At 33.1% G+C, this 22753-nt stretch overlaps 2 protein-coding genes across 6 annotated transcripts in view; both read left to right on the plus strand.

The window, feature by feature from the left end:
• LOC106672436 (kinesin-like protein KIF21A) overlaps positions 1-2793 on the plus strand; it is a 21760-nt gene extending 18967 nt beyond the window's left edge. For 4 of the 5 annotated variants that reach the window (XM_014403873.2, XM_014403875.2, XM_014403876.2 and 1 more), the window contains 2 exons: positions 118-298; positions 2273-2793. In XM_014403873.2, coding sequence (XP_014259359.1) covers positions 118-235 — 118 coding nt within the window. In that variant the 3' untranslated portion in view covers positions 236-298; positions 2273-2793. The remainder of the gene's footprint in view (positions 1-117; positions 299-2272) is intronic. The other variant, XM_014403874.2, reaches the window with a different exon arrangement.
• Positions 2794-3746: 953 nt separating this feature from the next.
• Positions 3747-13816, plus strand: LOC106672470 (probable ATP-dependent RNA helicase DHX34). The gene is made up of 19 exons (XM_014403930.2): positions 3747-4068; positions 8270-8498; positions 8557-8675; positions 8746-8912; positions 9022-9225; positions 9301-9430; positions 9492-9640; positions 9710-9914; positions 11012-11226; positions 11287-11481; positions 11554-11748; positions 11840-12076; positions 12300-12416; positions 12482-12657; positions 12742-12852; positions 12924-13048; positions 13124-13364; positions 13426-13553; positions 13624-13816. The coding sequence occupies exons 1-19, from the start codon at positions 3906-3908 to the stop codon at positions 13749-13751; spliced, it is 3234 nt and encodes a 1077-aa protein (XP_014259416.1). The 5' UTR covers positions 3747-3905; the 3' UTR covers positions 13752-13816.
• Positions 13817-22753: the final 8937 nt, after the last annotated feature.

A 22753-nucleotide genomic window follows, 5' to 3' on the forward strand; every position in this document is an offset into this window, starting at 1 on the left:
TATGTGAATCAATGTGTTAATTCTTCATTGGGTCCTCTTTTCACCGTAAAATTCAACACAATAAGAGAAGTGAGAGTCTGTTAACCAACTCTTACATATATTTTAATTTCTCCACAGTAAAGGCGAAGTGAAGATGTGGAAAGAATGTCCCATAGCTGATCAGCAACAACAGCAGCAGCAGCCACCAGACATCATGACAATGTCAACGGGGCATATATTTCAATTGTCTGTTTAATTGTATGCCTTTTATGCCTACATTTTGCTGACTTGTCATTTTTATTTCATTATTGCTTTGGCGGTAAATTTATAATTTTTTTAAATATTTATTATCAGTTTTAATTTTACAAAATGGGCCTATTAAAATGTTTATTTATTTATTTTCAAATTTAAATAAGCATTAACTTATTGTAATATGATAATAAAGTTTGAAACAACCAGCTTTTCGCATTTATAGCATGAGCTGTATTCTAATTTCAGTGCATTCCTTCATATGATTTTTTTCGCATTGTTTTGCTTCGTTTTATTTTGAAGAAAAATATTAAAATTTAATGGTTAGATTTTTTTCCATATAAAAACATTCCACTAATATTTGAGAGTAAGGGTTTGAAAATAGATGTGATTGCCGTCATAATATTTCTTGAAGTAGTTTTTCTTCTTCTTTTTTTTAGTTGATCCTATTAACGAAAGTAATCACTTTAATTTATTTATTTATTATTTTTATGCAAAGTATAGTTGAATTGCGAGTGGGCTCGAATCCACAACCTCTGGATCAGTACATCGGAGTGCTGATCCACAGGTGATGGGCTTGAGTCCTGCTCACGACGCTTAATTTTTCAACTCAACCATACTTTGCATAAAAATAATAAATCAATTAATGTACTTCTAATATTGGAATACTGATTTTTTTCTATACAAAGGGCTAATTTATATTTTATTTAATTAAATTTATTAGCAAGCTTTAATCAATATTGAGTTTGTTCTTTTAGTAATTCTAAATATATTTCTTTTCTAAAAAAAAATTCTTTAGTCTTATAATAAATATAATATTTTAAATATAGCTCTATACAAAATAACTGTACTAGAAAAATTAGATTCAAAACAAAAATTTTCAAGCAATGTTATCGTGGGTCATGGCCGTCAAACTAATTTTGAACATTTTATGAATGCTGCCTCATAAAATAGCTGCATGCAGAAAAAATAACAAATATGCTGAATGAATTCCAACAACAAATTACTTGCTTTCACTTGTAAACCAATATGCTTTTAGAAAGATCATAAAAGCAATTATTAAATACTTTTAAATATAGCTTCATAATTACCGAAATTGTTATAGTGAATGCTATTTTGAATGTTCCATAAAATTACTTTCATTCAGCAAATAATAATTTAAAAACTTCAATTGGTTATTTATTTAATATATTAGATTGTTTAATATTTTAATTATTAAAATATTTTGTGAATAGTAAAATAATGGTAATGGTGGTTGTTGCAAATAGCAATACATTAATGTATGATGAATCATTTGGGTGTTCTTTCAGTATTAGATTTTTTTTATAGTGTCAGATGCTTTTTCAACATGAAATTTGTTTGAAGTATTACAAATAAGACTAACAACAAACTTGATCTGATATTGTAATTCTTTCTTGAGATGAAAAGTTGAAACAGAAATGTCAAATGTAAAAATTCATGCAACAGCCCTCCCTGTTTTTATAATTTACTGATGTTTACCTGTGAATGGTTTATATCATCATCATCAACATTTTAAGTTTTCACTTTGTGCGTTATTTCGACAAGATTTAATGTTTAAGATATGTAAATCATGTCAATTTTTAAAAATCGTTTGCTCATATAACCATTAGATGTTACCATAAGATTGTCAATTTATTTTTCTTGTATTTTAGTGGAGAAATAATTTTTATTTGTAAACGCAACTATGGTGACTGAGATAGTATAGCTCACGAGGTGGTTAGTTAACAAAAGGTGAAGTTTTTACGTAGATGTTTAATTATCTGTAACTGTATTTCTTCATCAAACATTTAGCATACTAACAAATAACTTAATATGTATCTTTGAATTAACATGTATTCTTAAAGATCAAATTCTATTTGTGTGGTTGTTAAATTTCTTGCTAATTCGCTTCCTTACCATTAAAAATTCTTCATTTTTTCCTTAAAACCTTTAATAAGCATATTGGATGTTATTAAAATTTCCCTGTGACAACAATATTAAATTTGTTATAATCGTTTTCAATTTCTGATTTATTTTTTTTTAGTGACAATAGTACTCGGCTGTGGCAGTTGAATCCTAGGATGGTGAAGGCTGTATGACATGCTCCATGTCATATTTTTAATATCATGTGTCTTTTATTTAGATTATTAATCACATTGTACCTGCAGTTAGTATCCAAAAAAAGGAAACAATGATTTTGGGCTAGTGGTTCTCTCACAGGGTGCCTATGGTCAATGTCTTCCTTTTTTATAATTAAAAAAGCAAGTAATAAAAAAAATACGAGTAACGGAAAACTCAAATATTATACAAAGAGAAAAATATGTGATATTTAGCATTCCTTTAATAAATTTAGGTAACTTTTAAAGACTTGATTCCAAATAATTCCTGAAGAGAAAAAATAAGAAGTGAAGATGAGGAGGGATATCAGATTTATTTGATTTAATTGATGTTTTATTTATATTTATTCATTAACGTATTTATATCACAAAATGAAAGAAAGGGAGTATGAGATTCACTCACAAAACCTAGTATTAAACGTTAACATTAAAGACTTGTTTTAAATTATGTTGTTCTTGTGTGCTTTGTATATGCCCTAAATAATTATTATAGTTTTAATGATAAATTATTTAATTTTTACAAAATGATATTCATTCATCATATAAAATAAAATTTCTGGGTAAATACTAAAAAGGCTAATACTCTGGTCTCTTAATAATAAATAAATAAATACTTACAAATTCCTCCCCTTAGGAATTTCAATTGATTATTAATAATGTAACATTTTGTAATAAATCATTTTATAATATCAGTTTTTGTCTTTGATTTATTATTTTTAATTACTACCATTGGCACAGGTAAGTGGCATATTTACATACATAACATCATAGTTGTAGTGTCTAGTGGCAGTATTTTTTCTCCATAACCAGGTTTCTTCCTACATCGAGGGATTTTTAAATAATTTTGATACAATGGCCATTAAGATGACTTCAGTCAAATCTGACAAGTAAGAAGCTAAAATGTGTCTGGTGGATGAAAACATTCTGAAATGAAAAACTACCAATGAAAAACCAATTTTATCACCCCACAAGAGATATCATAAATCATCAAGAATTTTATCATAAAAATTAAAAAATCTTACTATATTTATAAAGAAAGATTCCTCTTTTTTTGTTACCTATTCTGTTTATACTTACTTTGATTTTCAAAATTTAACTATGGTATAATTTGCTTCATTCCAATGACCTATTTTTACTACTTTGACAATTTAGCAACAAAATAAATAAGTTTATTTGTGCTTTTGACTATTGACACCATACAAGACTGTCGTTCTGTGCCATTTTGTGTTAATCAATTTTAATTTTTTTTTTAACAATTTAGCTTTAAAATAAAAAAAATTATTTGTGCTTTTGACTATTGACACGAAACAAAAGTTGTGTCATGATGACAAGGGAAGGGAGAGCAACCAAGACCCAAACTCATTCTCACCCGTCTGTGATACCTTCACTTGACAATAACCTTGTAGTGTTTACAATTTCCATTGCTGTTTTGTTTTCATTGATCAAAATGGTCATATTCGTTGTTTTAAACTTTTTCGACTTTTTAATCACGCTGCAATTAAACGTGGAAGGGCAATTTTCCGGAGCTCATGAAATCTGGTGATCCCTGCTTTCACCAGTATGTCATTCAGCTACAGCAATTTGTTCAGGAAGAGGAGAAATGAGCTGAAATCGCTCTTCTCCCTCCAAGAATTCATTGAGGATTTGGACGATTTTCAGCTTTACCTTACGACCTACGATGGAATCAAAAGGAAAGCGAGTTCCATGAATAAAGGAAACCATTGTAAGACAATCTTAAGCTATGTTTATATTGTTGGTGATTATCATGTATTAAATTTAAAAGCAGTTGAGCTTTTGAGTTAGAAAAAAAGCATATTTTATTGAAAAACTGTAGTTTAACAGTTACCAACTTGCGTCCCAGATGTGTCACCAACCGGTATATTCACTAAATGCTGGCATTACTGTGGTTATTTGGGAAGCATACAGGGCATAGAAACTCAGCAGATATAATTAGTGTGTAGATATTTCATAATAATATCTTATTTTCATTTAATATCTTCATATTAATAAAACCTTGTAGTTATCCTTGTCCAAAACCTATCCCTCACATTTCTCAAATTTCCTGCAGTTGTATTGCCTCCCTCATCCATTCCCGCCAGTCCTGGCTCCTCGTACCATTTTCTACGTGAAAACTTCTGCCCTCCTCCCTCATATTCCCCTTTGACTATGGCTATGTTGCTTACGTGGGCTTTCGAGGGAACGAAATAAGTGCCTACAAAGATTAATGAACGGTTGCATCAGGTTTATGTTTGCATCCCCCGAGGGTCTAAGGTATCACGGCTGTATTCGAACATATCCTGGCTCTATCCCTCTTCCCGAAGTCTTTATTTCTTTGGGTCCTTTCTTTACCAGGCCATTAATACCCCTTGTCCTCATTACATTATCCAGTAAATCCTCTTTCCAATCCTGCAATACTCATTCATCTCCCTGTGTCCTAGTCCTTCCCTGGCATAAACACGCACCTTTAAACAGTCTTTCCTTGTCCGAGAATCAAAATTCTGGGAATCCGTTTGTAATTATCCGCCATGCCGCTTCCCTTACTTCTTTAAACATCTACTGTTTGCACCTCCTCTCCCTTTCAACTTTACCTCTTTAACCACAGTTTAAATTTAGTCGGTAATTATTATTTTTCTAAGTTAATTTTCAGAGTAACTCATTTTAGTTTTAACTCCTTTGGGTTTTGTTTTATATAAGGCCATTGTTATTACATTGATCACCATGTCAAGGTTTATTTTTGTGTCAAAATGTTAATAAATTCTTTTTTAACCTATGTATTATTCTAATGGGACACTCCTGTCCCAGAATAAATTGAATAAATTATTTTTTCTTCTTAAATGCCCCAGAAAGGATTGAAGACCGACTAAGGATCTATTAAGGTAGATCTGACTTTTCAGGAGATCCCACATGAATATAGTAATTATCGGGTTGTCCGGAAAATAATGCAGGATTTTAAGTTTTCATTAAAAAAAATCTATATAAAATATTCTGTTTACGTTTACAGGATTACTCATTTGTATGAATGTCAACACTTATTAATCCTCTTCCAAATGATATTGTTTGTTTACCTCTGTAGCATTCCGCTACTTGGAAATAATTCAGTCATCCTTATAATGTCAAAGCGAGAATTTCGTACGATTTTCTTTTACGAGTTTAAACTCGGCCGAAGCGGAGCCCAAACGGCTAGAAACATTAACCAAGTCTGGGGCGAGGGTTGTGTTAATGAGTGCACTGTGCAAAGGTGGTTTAAAAAATTTCGGGAGGGAGATTTCAGCCTTGAATATGAAGAAGGTCGTGGAAGGCCTTCCTCTCTTAATGATGATGTTCTGCGATCAGTGGTGGAAGAAAACCCCAAAACAACTGTTCGAGAACTTGCAGAGCAACTCAAAGTCAGTAAAACGACCGTCGCTGACCACCTCAAGGCGATTGGAAAAGTGAAAAAACTCGAAAATTGGGTTCCACACTCATTAAACGATCGCCAAAAAATCAGCGCTTTGATGTTTGTGCATCACTTCTTTGTCGAAACAAAAATGACCCATTTCTGGCCAGAATTGTTACATGTGACGAAAAGTGGATTCTCTACGATAACACTAGACGTTCTGGACAGTGGCTCGACAAAGGAGAAGCTCCAAAGCCCCCAACTCATCAAAAAAAGGTAATGGTTACGGTATGGTGGGCTTCATTTGGTTTAATACACTACAGCTTCTTAAATCCTGGCGAAACCATCAATGCTGAATCATACTGTAACCAAATTAATACCATGCATCAGAAATTGGCAGTAATGAAGCCCTCTTTGGTCAATCGGAAAGGGCCCATTTTGTTGCATGACAACGCTCGACCACATGTGTCACGTGTAACGTCACAAAAATTATTGGAGCTTGGCTATGAAACTTTGCCTCACCCACCCTACTCTCCGGACCTCTCGCCTACTGACTACCATTTTTTTAGACACCTGGACCACTACTTACAACACATAATATTCAAAAATCAAACGGAACTGGAAAATGCATTTATTGACTTTATCAATTCTAAAAATTCTGAATTCTACTCAGACGGAATTAATAAGTTACCAACACGTTGGGAGAAATGTATTGAGAGTATGGGAAATTATTTTGATTAAAGAACATTGCTTTAAAGTAACTAGTTTCTTTTTTTTTGTTTAATACCAAAATCCTGCATTATTTTCCGGACAACCCAATAATAAGTATTAGCAGAAAGGGTAACAAAAATTTACATTATGAGATCTGCTGAGATGTAGATATTGAATATTTGTAAGAAATCCAGAAGGGATGAAAGAACTCTTTGGGTATGGGATCTGTTGAAATGGCATCAGTATTCATCGATCACAATTGAGTGTACTTTTCTTTTTTTTACAAGGGTTCACAATAGCAGAAGTCCTTGGAGTGTTTTTTTTTATCAGAACCGCTGGATTTGAACCTTTACCCTACAGCTGAACACTGTGTCAATGCCTAACCCATTGTAGCCCCCGACACCCCTGAGTGTACATATTAAATATTAATTTGTGAAGGTACCTAGAAAAAAATCAAAGAACTTTCTGACATGGGATCTGCTGAGGCAGCATCTGTGTTCTCAGTATAAACTTAATTGTAGTACTGTAAATTGCTGGGTTACCTACTTTTTTCATGATTTATTGTTGCTGGTGTGCTATCTTCACCCTGTTTACTTCCCAAATTACCAAAAGTGATATCACAGATACTCTAGGCAGTGTAACTTATCTACTAGCTGCAAAACGAAGATATATAAGCCTCTCCAAAAAATATATAAGCTGGAAGTCAAGGACAGTTGAACTCTTATGAATTATGATAGGTGAAAGAACAGTGTGTTGCTGGACCTTATTGCTGTTGCTAATATTGTAATCTATATTTTGAGGAAGACCCACAGATTTTTGTTCAAAGTTCCCGTATATGTCCAGCATGTAGAGAGTTGATGCTTGATGTGTTGCACGTATTTGAAGGGTCATTCCTTGGCTCCATATAGAGAGCGTGTAGGAATGCTGCCCGATAAGGAAATTCTCCTTGAGCACAGTAATATGTCTGTCTCAACTTTTGGAGGAAACGGCTGTTTTATTGGATATAGTACTTATAGATATCTTGTTTTGTGTTCCATTTTGTGCATATTGAGGCTGAATGTATTTATTAGCGTGAATATGTGGTGAAGAGGGCTGATGGTAGGATAATAAGTACCCCACTGACCCCTCAATTATACTAGTTACATAATGTGTAGAGGGTGATTGTAGAATGTCCAGTACTCATACATCCCAAATGATTGGTATGTAAATAGGAAAGAATGTATTTAAGAGTGAGTTGGTTTGGGTTTAGAAACTGATATCAGTACTGATAAGCTTATCGGTAATCTGTAAACATTATTTATTTGTATGTTTGACATTTCAGACCATTTTGGCCTGTCCTTGCTGGTTTTGTCTGACAGATGCATTTTGGCTCACCATAGGCAGATTGAAATGATTGATAACCAGTACATTACTCCTCAGACTCCAAGAGGAAATCATTCTTTATATTTGAAGCTAGGGTGTATCTGGTTAAAATTCACTCAGGCGAGAATCCCTCAGAGATGTTGTTTAATTAAGCTTACCAAACAGGTCCCACCAGAGAGGTCTGGGATTCAGACGAATCTAAGGAAATTTAAAATATATATAAATACTTAATATCTACACTCATTTCACTTATATTTTGTCTTTTATGTGTGAATGACGTATACACAGAAGTTTAATCTAAAGTATGATCTTACTCAATCATCCTGATCTGATTATTCTTGCGGTCTGGGCTATCACATTAATCTCTAGACAATACTGTAAATAATTTAATTAAATTAATTATTACATTTCTAAGTTACAACTGAAGATTATTTGGTCAATGTAAAGTAGAAAATTAGGATTCTTCTTGTTTTAGCTAACAGAGAATTGTACTCAAAGATTAAAAGCCATCTTAAATTAACGGACGAACAAAATGATAAAATTAATTCTGGCATAAGAGAAAACCGCCATGGGTTTAGTAAGGACACGCTGGAAGGTTTCCGCCTGGCTCTTCTAAGCTATCTACTTTTTAAAAAGAATGAAAATGATAAAAACTTTGCAGCTTTGCAAGAGACAAAAGCTAATCTGCCTGTTACATCTTACAAGTAAGTTTTATATTATTTTCATGTTCTGTTTATAATTAACGACCATGGATTATCACAGGGATGAAATTCTTTCAACTGTATCTTCAAACCGAGTTACCATAATTGCTGGTGATACAGGATGCGGGAAATCAACACAAGTTCCTCAGTATTTAATGAATGCAGGATATAACAGGATAGGTATTATTATTTTATTATTTATACCTATTTGTTCATATTTAATCATAAGTTTTCATTTTTTTTTTAATAGCTTGTACCCAACCTCGGAGAATAGCGTGCATTGCACTTGCCAAACGTGTAGCTTTTGAGACACAGAATAAATTTGGCGATAAAGTGGGTTATCAAATCAGATTCGAAAGTATAAGAAAAAAGGACACCAAGTTGATTTTTATGACAGAAGGCTTCCTTTTAAGACAGGTATTTATTTTTTTACTAGTTAGCTTTAATAATACATTTAAACAATACAATTGTTTATTTATTTGTTGTTTTTGTTATAATTAATTAGATTTTTATGCTATAATTTTAGGCAGCTCAGGACGGTCTGCTTTCTGAATACGATGTCATCATACTTGATGAAGTTCATGAAAGAAATTTATACAATGATTTTTTACTCGGCATTTTGAAATGCTTGATTTATCAAAGGAAAGATCTCAAAGTCGTTCTAATGTCTGCCACAATCAATATATCGTTGTTCTCAGAGTATTTCGGAGACATTGCTAAAGTGATTCAGGTAGATAATTTATGATGTGATTATTACCTTAGTAAATTGTTTTAAATACATTAAAAACAAGCCATTTTATTGAAGGTTCCTGGTAGACTTCATCCTATAGAAGTACATTTTTCGGAAGTTCCTGCTGAAAAGGATTCTTCGCAGACAAAATTGAATGCTGAACCTTACCTTAGAATACTTCGTGGTATTGACCAAAAATATCCTAGTAAGAAAGTGAATTCAAAGTTATTATTTGCCCATTGTTATTATTATTATTTTTATTGTAGAAAATGAAAGGGGTGATGTTTTAATTTTTGTCAGTGGCTTAAATGAAATTGAATCGTTAATAACTGTAATTAATGGATACAATGAAGAATCAAAAAATTGGATACCCCTTCCTCTTCATAGTTCTCTATCTCTTGCTGAACAAAACAAAGTATATATAAAGTTGATTGAATTAAATTTTCTCTAATTTTAAGTTTATTCTTACTCTGTTATTTTTCAGGTTTTTAACTATGTGCCACAAGGCTACAGAAAATGCGTGGTATCGACAAATATAGCCGAGACATCTGTCACTATCGACGGAATTAGATTTGTCATAGACAGCGGAAAGATGAAAGAGATGAGTTATGACGCAACATGCAAAATGAGCAGATTAAAAGAATTCTGGGTCAGTAAAGCTAGTGCCGAACAAAGAAAAGGACGTGCTGGTAATTTTTATTTTAGTATTTTAAATTTTATTTGTTACCATGTTGCATAATTAATATAATCAGTTATCTGTGGGGTAGCTGCATACAAAGATGTAGTTTCAGTATTGACAGTGTATATTGTGGAAAGCAAGCACCCAAGAAAGTAATATATCAATCAATCAAAATATCTTTGTTCAGGGACAATCCAATAAAAAAATAAATAAAAAATAAAATAAATAATTAAAGCTTTGAGAACACATTGTGAACACATTAGCTAAAAATAAAAGAAATCATTTTAATTTCATCCTTTCTAGACTTGTCAAGTGAGTTAATTTTTTTTCTTTTAATAGTTTCTTTGATGTAACAATAAATTTTACTAAAAAATAATTATTAATTTTTTCTTAAAAGCATGGCAAATGCTTTGGCCAACGACAGATGTTGTGACTGTTAATAGCCCAAGCGACTGGTAATAGCCACACTTTACCATCCTCGATGGTCTACAGAGGCTTAGGGCCACCAGAAGTCTTGATCGAAGAGAAGGTAGTGGTTGAACACAATGTACAATGACTAGAGACAATCGTTTTATTGCTCTTACTGTTCTATGGAACCGTCATTTAACGGCTTCCTTAATAGGGAGTCAACAACTCCAAATGCTCTTCTAAATCAGAAGGCTTTGTGAAAATAGCCTAATTTCTAGACATCCTGCATCAGGTTCTCTACTACTGAAGGGGCATTGAGTAAAATGGGCGACTATTCGCTGTTCTCTCACAGATGAGTGCCAGTTCGGTTTGTGGCAACGTTGGTTTGTGGTTAGATGATCCAGACCATGTGAGATTGTGCAATCACCACTTATAGTTACAATTCACATATTGAAAATAATTTTAAGGAAAGACTAGGAATCAATCAGTTTTGGAATATGACTTGGTGAATATATTTATAGAAATGTTGAATGGTAGTGGATGACAGGCTCTAGAAAATTAGCCAAAAATTAGAAGTTTTATTTCAATTTATTGTAGATAATTTAGAAAAGGGAAAGACTTCTCTTAATACCTAGAGGGAGAGGCTTTTATTCTTTACTGAACAGAGCACTTTTTGTTATAAACATATTCGTGTTACAGGAAGAACTGGCCCAGGAGTGTGTTTCCGACTTTACACCCGAGAAGATTACGAAGCCATGCAAGAGTACACGACCCCTGAAATCAAAAGGGTACAATTAGATTCGTTAATTCTTCAGATGATTTCAATGGGTTTGCCCAACGCTCGAAAATTCCCTTTTATCGAACCTCCGAGTGAAGAGAGCATTGAAAACTCAATTCAGACACTCAAAGAATATGTAGGCTTTCTCATTGTAAGGATTTTTTGTTCTTTCGATTAAAACTTGTACATTTTATAGGGGGCTTTGAGGAATAATGAAAAATTAACACATATGGGAGAATTATTGGCCAAATTGCCTGTTGACATTCCGGTTGGAAAAATGTTAATCTGTGGGACCATGTTTGAACAGGCAGATCCTGCACTTTCTTTAGCAGCAACTATTTCAGTTCAAACACCGTTTACTAATAGAGCTTATAGAGATGAAACATGTGAGGTAAAATGAAAATGTAAAAGTTGTTCACGCATATTCAAATAAATCAATTACTAAGTTAATTTTATATTTTAGAGTCTTAGGAAATGTTTAGAATCGGACCATGGTGATCCAATCACACTTTTGAATTGCTTGAAAGAATGGCTTAAGATTAAAAATGCGAGGGATAAATCAAACAGCTCGAGGAATTGGTGTAGGTCACTTGGTTTGGAGGAACAGCGGTTTTATGAAATGTGCAAGATCCGAGCTCAATTTAAAGTTCACCTACAAGTTTGTACTTTATCAACCAACACAAAAAATCATAGTTTAATGTCATCCTTTATAAATAATAATAATAACTTTTTAAAATGTTTTGTCACAGGACAGTGGATTATTAACGAATGATTTGAATATGTATATGACAAGTGAAGAAAGAGCTCTTCGCCATGGAGAACTAAGAGTCCTCAAAAGACTGAAAAGAACACACAACACTGATGAAAGTCAAAAGAAAAAAAAATTTCTTAAGCCCGATGGAAGTATGTCTTCAGCGGACAATGAAAATGGCACGGATGTTCACGATATTGAATTCTGGATAAAAAACAGTCAACCGCAGCTCAAAGTAATTATAAAATTTCACCTTTTTAAAATCCTCCTGGTCCGGTCTGTCAATTTTCAGTATTTTGTCATATTCAGTCCCTTGTCTGACTGAACAGACATCACCAAAGTGTAAATGCAGAAACTCATGTACAGACCAAACTAATGACAATATGTAAAACAAGATGATCAGAGATGACCATCCTATCTTTATTTTCTTTTTAATATAATTTTTTATTGATTTTAAGGAATTGATACAAGCATCAACAGCATGCAGTTATAAGGATATAACCATTTTAAAAACCATAGTATGTAGTGGGTTATATCCACAAGTAGCTCTTATCGATGTATTGAATCATCATAAGGTAATATTTAAGTTTAATTTTTTTTATAAATTAGTAACCTATAGTTATGTAATAATATTTTCTAGAATGTTAGAGATCATCTTTTTCATACAAAACACAAACCTTACCTGTTCCTCCATCCGATGAGTTACTTCAGTAACAATCCGGACGTTTTACAACTTAATGAATCCAAGATCATCAACTCTCCTGGGTACGATTCAAGATCGCCACTCAGTGAGCATCATCAGGTTCTTTTTTATATGTAAATAAAATTTTTTTGTGGGGGTTTTATGTAAAAATGAGTTATAGTGATTTTAGTTGACTATTAAAAAGAATTGTTTTTCAGGACTCTACTAAAAACAAATAAAGCATATTTAGTTCATACAATGAGAATGCCAGCTGCGCAGTCAGTTCTTATATTTGCCAATGATATCCACACTAATGGAGATTTCACATGGTAATTGCCATTTTCATAACGATAATACAAATGTTTTAAACACGTTTTAAACGTTTTCCAATTTTTTAAAGTATTTTATGCGATTCTTGGATCCAATTCCGATTTCCTGACCCTACTATGGCTGAAACGTTTACTAAAAAAATAATTCAGTTACGAACAAAATGGGGAAAGCTTATCGACTTGCATTTTGCTGCAGGTAAAGTAACTGTAAATTTTTTAATTAATGCCACTGTTTTGAACAGGTTAATTACTATATTTTTTTATTTTAAAGGTCAAAATAAAGCTGATGTTGCTTCTCTCCGAGATGATTTAACTAATGATATATTGAAAATAATGAGAGTTAAAATCAGATACGCTGTTAAAAGAATCCTTCCAGCAGACTTAAAGCATATTTTTGTTGGAACTGGCCATAATGTTTACAATGGCGATAACCCCTTTCATCCAACGTATGAGATGAAACCAAACTCAGAAGTTGGTGGAACTAAGGTTGCTCCGTACTTGACGTACCATAGGTACCGAAAATATGTTTTTTCCAATATTACAGTATATTAATTTAGTTTTTTGTTTTTGTAGTATTAGTGATAGTTTGAAAATTGATGATTGGGATTGCCCCTACTGTGATCTGAAAATACCTTTGATTGCAATAGAAAGATTGCAGCATTTAGCAAAATGCAATAAGTACCATGAAACAGAAAAAACAGGTATTTAATTTTTGTGTTAATTTACATATATAAAAACATAATATTCTAAAAAATATGCAATTTATTTCAGACGATGAGCCAAAGGAGGTATCAAAAGAAACGAAAAAACCAAATGGTATAAGATATGAATGCGAACAATGCAACACTGTATTATATCTGACTCCTGTAGAAATTCTAAAGCATAAAAAGTCTCACTAGAATCAATTTATGTTGAATATTTTTATTATATCAGTTATGATGAATATATATATTTTTTAAGAATTGCTTTGTGTTTTTTTGTCTTTTCACCTTTTTAAACCAGTCTTTGTAATCCCAAATATTTGGTTTGTTCTACACTTGAATGATTTAAGTTGTAATGAATTTTTTTTGTTACAAAAATAGTGTGATAAATCAAAAATGTTTAATTAAGATGGATTTTTGTACCATGTTTACTTATTTACAGGTATCCTGAAATTAGATTAATAGTAATTTCAAAGTTTAATTAATTTAATTTCAAACGTCCCAACCTTTGGACTTAACTACCTTGATCTGGCTCTCTGATGTTAAAAATACATTAAAAAAATATGATTAAAAGAAAGTGACAGGTGGTCGTTTATTGGTAGTATTCTATTTTTAAATTAATTACATTAGTATAAAACCTTAATTAATTCATTACAAAAAGGATGAATAATACAAAAAACTAGAGTCGTTAAAAGGTTGTCAGGTCTTTTTTCAGTTTTCTCTCACCCATTTTCCAAAGAATAACGTCCTGGAACAAAACCCCATACTGAACAAAACTAAGACAGCCAATTTGCAACGAGTAAAATATAACATTATTCACAGAAAGATTAACGAGGTCCGAGGAACTAATTAGAGTTTTTGTAAGATAAAGGAGCTCGTTAAAAGATGATTTTAATAAGGGAACTGGAGGAGCTCTCTTTCATTTCATAACACTAATCAGAACTCAATAATCTGATTTTTAATAATTTTGTGAATATTAATTTTTTAATGATTTTGTGAAAGAAAACAATTTTTTTCATCAAAAGGCATTATCTCAAAATTGGAATTTAAGTACCTGGCGATTCTGACTTGAAACCAACTAGAAACATAGCAGGTATAGATTGAGAAATGAAACCAGACAAGTCAATTTGTTCGGTCATTTTCGCATATAATTTTCGAGTTTTTCCTTGAATTGTTGTTTTCTGACAGAAATAATTGAGCTGGTTTTCGAAAGTTTTACAAGACGTTACAATGGCGAATAATCCAACAATGAGAGAACTAAACAGGAGTGAAAGAGGTATAGTATATCAATAGAGAATGGTGTGTGAGTGTGTGTGTGAGAGAGAGAGAGAGAGAGAGAGAGAGAGAGAGAGAGTGAGAGAGAGAGTGTGTGTGTGTGTGTGTGTGAGAGTGTGTGAGTGTGAGTGTGTGTGAGTGAGTGTGTGTGTGTGTGTGTGAGAGAGAGAGAGAGAGGGTGAGAGTGAGAGTGAGAGAGTGAATATGGAGAGAAGTGTGAAGTAGTATAGTGGTATAAATACAATTACATCAAGGCGAACAGTTCTATAGTTTTGCAAGACCTGCCGGTCATGATGGTTTAGTCTAATGATAGCGCCGTGAAATTGGGTTTGGTTTTACAAGAATTAAGAAATGCTGTCAACCTTATTACTTAAAATAAAACAATACCTCGTAAAAACCTTTCTCTTGAATGTACGTAGGCTAAGAATAAATAACTGAGATAAATAGGTAAGTTGGAAAATTTCTAAGACATTTTCTACACCAAATCGGATTAGTGTCAGTAGATTCTCTTTATCCTCTTACAAAGTTTCCCTCCTGGATTTATTTCGGTGAACCCTTTTAGTTTAATACATTATTGCTTTGTTTTTATTTAAAATTTTTTTTTCGGGGCGCTGGTGGCCGCAACAATTTAGGCGTTGACGCGGTGCTCATCACTGTAAGGTATAGGTCCCGTGCTCGAATCCAGCGGTTCTTCATTTGAACCCGGCATACTTACAAATGGTTTTTTTTAAAGGGGGTTCATATAGTTGAAATACCCTTGTAAAAAAAGAATATTTGTCACATAGTTCTGATTATTATATTATGCCTCAATGTAATAATTTGTTTGGTTAGGTGTACATTTAGATTTTACATAGACTTCAATCATAGCATTTAACATTATTTGTCTTATTTCTTAGCTGGTTTTACGATCTATCTATTAGACATCTGTTGAGACATAAAAGAACGAAATACGACCGTCACAATACATTGACTTAAAATATAAAAAAGCCTTCTTAACTATCCAATTAAACTGATAAAAGAAAGTTTATTGCTGCTATTATAATCTATTGTTTAGCGGTCATATTTGACCACATTAATTTATTCCTAACAATCAATCTGCTTGCAGATGAAGAGTTCGAGCAGAAATTCAAAATGTTGCCCCAATATTCGGATTTGATTAGATCAACAATTTCAGAAGATGAAATTTTACAAAATATTTGAATTATTAAAATAGATTTTTTTATATATACTTTAATTTATTTTTCTTTTATTCAAAAATAAACACAGAAGTGCAGTACGACGTGAATAACAATCCGTCAATACAAAAAAACAGAATTTTGATCTAGCTTCTATTCTTCTTATGATATCATAGAACACGACAGATTTTTTAAAAATATACCTTTAAATTATTCATGTTTGGATTTACAGTTTAATACAATAGAAAGGAGTGTCGGTTTAGTTGGTTCCTCATTAATGAACAATTATCTTTAACCGCATAAGTAGATGTCGGTATGTTAATTACTCCAGAGTGTAATCCAGGATTCCTATGCGGATTATTGGCCACAATTGTGGCTTCGCGTGTCGCCTTATTTCTTGGCAAACGTGTGTGGAATATCCGGCCGAGTTTGGATTACCAAGGCAAACGTCGTATGGAAGCCTGCACTAATTTGCTCCAAACTGTTAATACATTTGAGCGATTTAGGAGGAAAAGAAGTGATGAAAAGTTAATATTTATGAAAAATTTTATGAACGAAAACAGGTGGTAAACAAAGTATAATGTGACGAACGTGATTTGATAATTGATCTGCAGATGATAGAGGTGACTATACTAGCCATATTCAACCTGTCGAACAATTGTTTGAAGTAAGGTTTTAAAGTGCTTTTGACTTGTTATACTGAAAGTAGAGGTAAAATCTATTCTAATAACCAATCGCTCAACTATCGGTTTACCAAGATGGACGTGCTGGAAATTGTTTGACACTTTGTGCTGCAGACAGCAAAGATCACCATTAGCTGCATAACCCAGGAACTATGTCTCAATTAAAAGCTTAAGAAGAAGGAAGGGTTTGAAAATAGCACTTCGACTTGAAGAGATAAAAGGACAGATTATATGTACAATCGTAAACAAAGAGTTCCATTAAATGCTTACCAAAAAGTGAGGGTTTCAAAATGTGTGCCACTTTATACTGCAGATAACAGGGATTAGACCCTTAGCTGCATAATCAAAATACAGTTTGAGGTTTACCAAGAAGGATCTGCTTAAAAGTGATTGGCACTTTGTGCTGCAGACAGCACGGATCAGACCATTAGCTGCATATTAAATTCTAAGGAACAAATGTCACATCTAAAGGTTTACCATGAAGGAATTGCTAAACTACTTAGTGCTGTAGACCGCTTAGGTCAGACCATTAGTTGCACATTCAATTCTAAGGAACAAAAAGCTCACATAGAGGTTGACGCTACAGACAGCAAATGAACCCAAATAAGAATAAGGGTGTGTATGATAGTACTTTAAAAATTGTGCTGGAGATGCTCAACCATAAAACCAAATTGTTCAAGGAGAGATTTACCAAAAAATAAGTTGTAAGATTTGCTCATATTGCCTGCGGAGTAATGAGCCTGACATTTTTCTGAGACCACTAAAGATGGCAAAATGCCGAAACTCGTCTGACAACCAGCCCAGGGAGGATGGGCAGACCAAAACGGTAACTATAAAATTTTAATAAAGAAGTATTGCATTTTGCATTACAGACAGCAGGGTTTAGACCACTAAATGTTTAGTCCTAAGGAGTAAAGGTTCAACTAAGTTATTTGACACTCTGTAGGCTACAAGCTTTACGTATAGGCAACATCAAGAACAAGTAGGTCATCAAAGCGTCGTGTAAGTTAAGAGTTTTTTTCAAGATTTCAATTCTTAACTTTTATAGGCTCAATACTCCAATTTGGCGAAATTCCTACAGTTGGTTCTCGTTTCCACAGGCGACATGCACAGTGAGTTGTGATGCCTCGTCCTGCTTATAACCCAGCGTGACGCTTCTTCGAAACATTACATTTACCAGTCATTATTACATTCTCAGGAATAAAGTTCCTATTAAAGTTAAGTATCCACATTTTTTCGACGGTTCGCAACCGCAGAGGTCATATCGACCATTCGGGGAGTCGGTGTTTATGAAAAAACAAACATTTGTATAACAAACGAACAAAGTATTTATGTCGGGTTCGAACCCGGAACCTTTTCCATACCTTGATGAGCTCCGTGACAACCCCTAACCTTTGCCTTCCTTTCATTTTTGTTATTGAAACGTTTGTATGCGTGTAAGAAGGAAAAATATTTTTCTGACTTATTATTTTTATTGTCGAAAAATCGTGGGTTGATAATCTTTTTATTTAGAAAGCCGGGTTCTGACGTCGGGATAAGGATCAACCCCTTTGTAAACGTTATCATCACCGGGTCAACTACTGAAACTAAGAGGGGGCTGCTGACTTTGTCACAATGCCAAAATCTGCCCTCCGCCCCCTCGAAATGTATCCGCATTGACCAAAATCATCCTCCGGCCAAAAATCGTAAAACGCGGAGACGGCTTAATTTGTTAATTGTGACAAAACTATTTATTTAGAAAATAACAAAACATTGGCATAAGGGAAAATCATGTTTTGAACGAATTTCATCACTGATCCTCTATTCTCGCTCTTTCTTAATCAAACGCTTCCTTCTTTGTACGCCTGATTAAGGATGAGCCTGATAAACCTTTGCAAAGACTTTTTGAATAAACCAGACTGATTCTATAGCAGGATATAAAATATAGTTAAAACAAAACAGTTCTGAAACAATTAGTTCAGATAGAGAAAGAGACAAAGAGGTAGCGATTTAACGAAGTATCAGGGAGAAAATTTGATTTTTCTACAATGGAGCCATGCCGGGAAGGCCGGATGAGATATGTCGAGGTGGAAAGGAAAGGGGTGGTTGACCCGATTTGCCCAAATACCGCACTTCCATTGTCTCCCTTTATTTTTCAATTGCCGATAAATTCTGACAAAATCAATAACAGGCATTTTAATTCTTCCTTTAAAACCCTGATGACTTGAGTACCTTTTTTGCTGAAATATGTCGTGCAATTAAAATAATATTTAAGTTATATAAGCGTTTTGAAATATATATATAATTATTAAGTATTAATTTACATAAGTTCTTGTGCACAAAAAGACATCTATCAAATTAATTTAAAAAGGACGAAAAACAAAACATGAATTTCACAAAATGTACTTCCTACCATTTGTATTGAGAAAAATCGCATCCCCCATTGTATATTGGTACAGTTATATATGACTTGAAAATTATTTCTTCTGTTGAGAGAAGTCAGGGTTATAAGCAGGGAGAGGCAGTGAGAGTACAAAGTAATGTTGGGTAATAAACAAGCTGTAGAATTTTCTTCCTAAAATAAGGATAAAACCCATTGAACTGCACTAAGGAACTATGAAAAATACAATAAGTCCGAATTGTCATCAGAGAGGCAAAACTGATCGCTTTCTTTTACGCGCTTTTTGCCGGTGTGATACTTTAGGCGTGCAAGAGCGTTGTCTTTTTGATTTTATTACAAAAGATAAAAAAAGACTATCTCTGAAAAAAGATGATGTTCCTTTATAACATAGTCAGATAACAGGTCGTCAGAAATATAAGCTGGGTAAGGTGAGACGCGTTTTCACGTAATTAAAGTATTTTTTCAAAACTCTGGGTCTGAAATAGGATCTTTTATGGTTAGACTAGCCAGTAGATGTCGGTCAAAATCTAAAAATTCATTAATGAGCAGTATTTTTCTAGGAGCAGTGATTTCAAAGATGGTTTAAGGTTGCATTCAAAAACTCAAGTTTGAGTAAAAAGGCCTGAAATGATTCTTGTCAGATAACGCAAAGTTAGAGATGTAAGCGGGTCGAGGCGAGGCGCTATCTCTTTTAATTTAAGAGCATAGTTTTTCAAATGCAAAGGTTATGCAAAGCGTTTTAACTTGATTAAAGTAGGGTATTTTGATCGTAAAACTTTGAAAAACTGACGTCTTGTTGTATAGGATTTTTCAAAAAATAACTAATTTTTACGTTTTAAAATAGAATAGCCAGTAAATCTCCGACGAATCTCGTAAATACATTAATGACTGAGTATTATGGAAGCAATGTTTTCTAAGATGGTTTAAGGTGGAATTTGAAATTCCAAGTTTTAATATAAAGGCTTGAAAAGAATCTAGCCAGATAACGACGTCAAGGTTATAAGCAGGTTGAGGCGAGATAATAGCCCCTTCTATTGAAAAGCAATCTGTCTTGCTTGGAAAACCGACTTCTTGTTAACTTTTATCTTTCATAATTTGGGTGATAGGATGTGAAAAGTTCTTACTAAGATAACACTACGCCAGGGTTATAGGGTGAGGCAAGACCTGTAGACCTGTAGACTGACTACTTCTATTTATTCTCACCAAATTTTCAAATATAGAAACTTACAGTAGAACTTCAAAAGCACAATTTTGGATAAAAAATTGACATTGGCCGGATAAAACCGCAATCAGATAACCAGACGCCAGGGATGAGTAGGGCGAGACGCTGACTTCTTCAATTTAAGCCTAAGTTTGTGTGAAATGCTTCAATAGAACCCGGTCAATTAATGCGATACCAGATTAACAAACAGGTCGATGTTGACTTCTTCTATTGATTCGCATTGCCTGGAAAACCCACTACTTTTTAAAGAACTTCTCATCTTTTATCATTTTGGATGGAAAAGAACTTATTAAAATGTCAAGATGTCAGGGATACAACTAGGGTGGGACAGAACTACTTCTACAACTCCTTCATTTAGATAAAAACATTGACATTGATTAGATAAGAACATAGCCCGGAAATACAAAGACAGCGATGTAAGTAGGGCGTGTCAAAATGCCAATTTTTCATTTATGCATATCTTTCCTATGCAAATGCAATAGAAATTGAGACATTTTATCTCGCGTTTAAAAAAAAGGGAGTATACTGACTTTAAAGATTTTAAAAGGTAATTTGGAAATTAAGAATCTGAGGTGTCATCTTGAACAAATGGGAATAATTTCAAAGCTTATTTATTTGAGTTGAGCCATTTTACACTTTGGATAGAATTTTTCATTTTGAGCAAATTTGTGTTGACAATTACAGGCCAAACGCCATGAAAGTATCCTGACAAATAATTACTTACAGTGGCATTTTAAGCCAGAATTGTGTCTTAATCCGAATATAAATCCTGGCTTATTGAGTAGTACAGAATCGACGTCACATGGAATGGATAAAGCAGGAAATACGTACGTGGTCCAAAATTTTTTTAGGCGAATGGGAGATCTCCACAAATCCGATTTGCAGGTTCATTGGGGCTTACTTCACGTCAGCTAAATGGGAACAAGCAAATCGAACATTATGTTCTGGACTTTAATCTAGTCTACTTAGTAACTGAAATTGGCTGACATATCAATATTTATTTATTTATTTACTTATTCAAATTATATTTTATTTTTCATGAATTATACATCATATAAAATAACATAATATTACAATATCTTATAGCTTAATGACATTGCCGTTTTTTACTCCGTAAGGGGAATCTTGATTTAATTAAAATTTCCTTCAATTTGAACATATACCTACCATGTGTCAACCTTCTACAAGTTTTGAACTTTTAATTGGAATTTGTCGCGAAGTATTAGTTTGTTGTTAAAGTTTTGCATAATTTTTAATGTTTTAAAATAAAAAATAAAACAAAAATAAACTGACTTAATGTCATAAACGATCAAATGGTTATTTAACCGTACCACAATTAGGCTTGGCTGTATGCAAGAGAAAACTGTCACCCTTTAAAACAGATAATTGCTCTGTTTTGCCCCATAAACTTTTTTTTTCTTGAATTTTTGTTATTATTGTAGCTGGCAGGCGGTCAAACCAGACCCCTAGAATATTCTCTAGCCGCTTCTGTGGTTAAACTGGCCGAAAAGATTGACGTCGAACCAAATACTTTTTCAAGTGAAGAAAAGCCAGTTTCATTAAACTCTGGCTGGACTTTCATTAAGACGTTTTCGAATCGAGGTAGAAGATCAAAGTAAACAACAATCGTTGTTTTGGATACTATTTTCGATTTATTTCTTTCATTTTACATTAATACAATAAACAATTGTTACCAATAAAATATTTAATTTTGCGTGATTATTGTAAACTGTGCTGAGAAAATCGAACTTTTTTTGTTTACAATCAGTCAGTTCTAATATCTGAAATTTACAAAAACTGAAAAAAGCATTTCACACAAAAGTAAATAGTTAAAAGAACCTTTCCAAACCGAATGTCTTATGGTTTTGTCTTACAAGTTAAAAATGCGATCTGAGCCAAGCCATTCCTAAAAGACATTGTTACGCAAAATATCGGTAAAATCGGAGTAATCTGGGAAACAGGCGAACTGTCAACGAGAGGATTGAAGCAATTTATTATTCGTATTGCGTTTATACGAGCGAGAAATCCAAATTTTTACGACTTTTGAAGATAATAATATGTACTTAAAGTCAACTGTGTTCTTTCTCGTCCTTTCTTTTTTAATAACAATCGTGTTGGTCTGATTACAACGCATCCTTTACGAATTTTATTTAGGATTTTATAAATATTACAAAATTCAATGTTAGTATTATACTTTTAAAACGTTTACTACCCATCTTAGAATCATATAAAATTATTTCTTCCCACCAATTTGGCTTCTGTCCCTATCGTTATACGAAAGTGGAAATTCCAAACGTTCTAAGTGCCCATTTCCTCAAAACTGAGATTTTTTTCTTAATATGTTCTATGTGCCATCGCCAACAACCTTAATGATGTTCTTAGAGCCAAACCTCTTTAAAAGTGGTTTGTTGCGTTCGTCATAGATGATTTTTCCAAAGGTTCTATGTGCCATGGCATATCAGCCA

This window comes from Cimex lectularius, unplaced genomic scaffold, assembly GCF_000648675.2.
Source record: "Cimex lectularius strain Harlan isolate CLEC.00 unplaced genomic scaffold, Clec_2.1 scaffold167, whole genome shotgun sequence".
Taxonomy (NCBI): domain Eukaryota; kingdom Metazoa; phylum Arthropoda; class Insecta; order Hemiptera; family Cimicidae; genus Cimex; species Cimex lectularius.

Bases quoted from the DNA above. Each gene is read 5' to 3' on its own strand.
- LOC106672470 (XM_014403930.2), top strand. From the start codon at position 3,906: ATGTCATTCAGCTACAGCAATTTGTTCAGGAAGAGGAGAAATGAGCTG. The intron at 8,913-9,021 runs GTATTTATTTTT...CTATAATTTTAG, and splicing joins AAGGCTTCCTTTTAAGACAG to GCAGCTCAGGACGGTCTGCT. The intron at 11,227-11,286 runs GTAGGCTTTCTC...TACATTTTATAG, and splicing joins TTCAGACACTCAAAGAATAT to GGGGCTTTGAGGAATAATGA.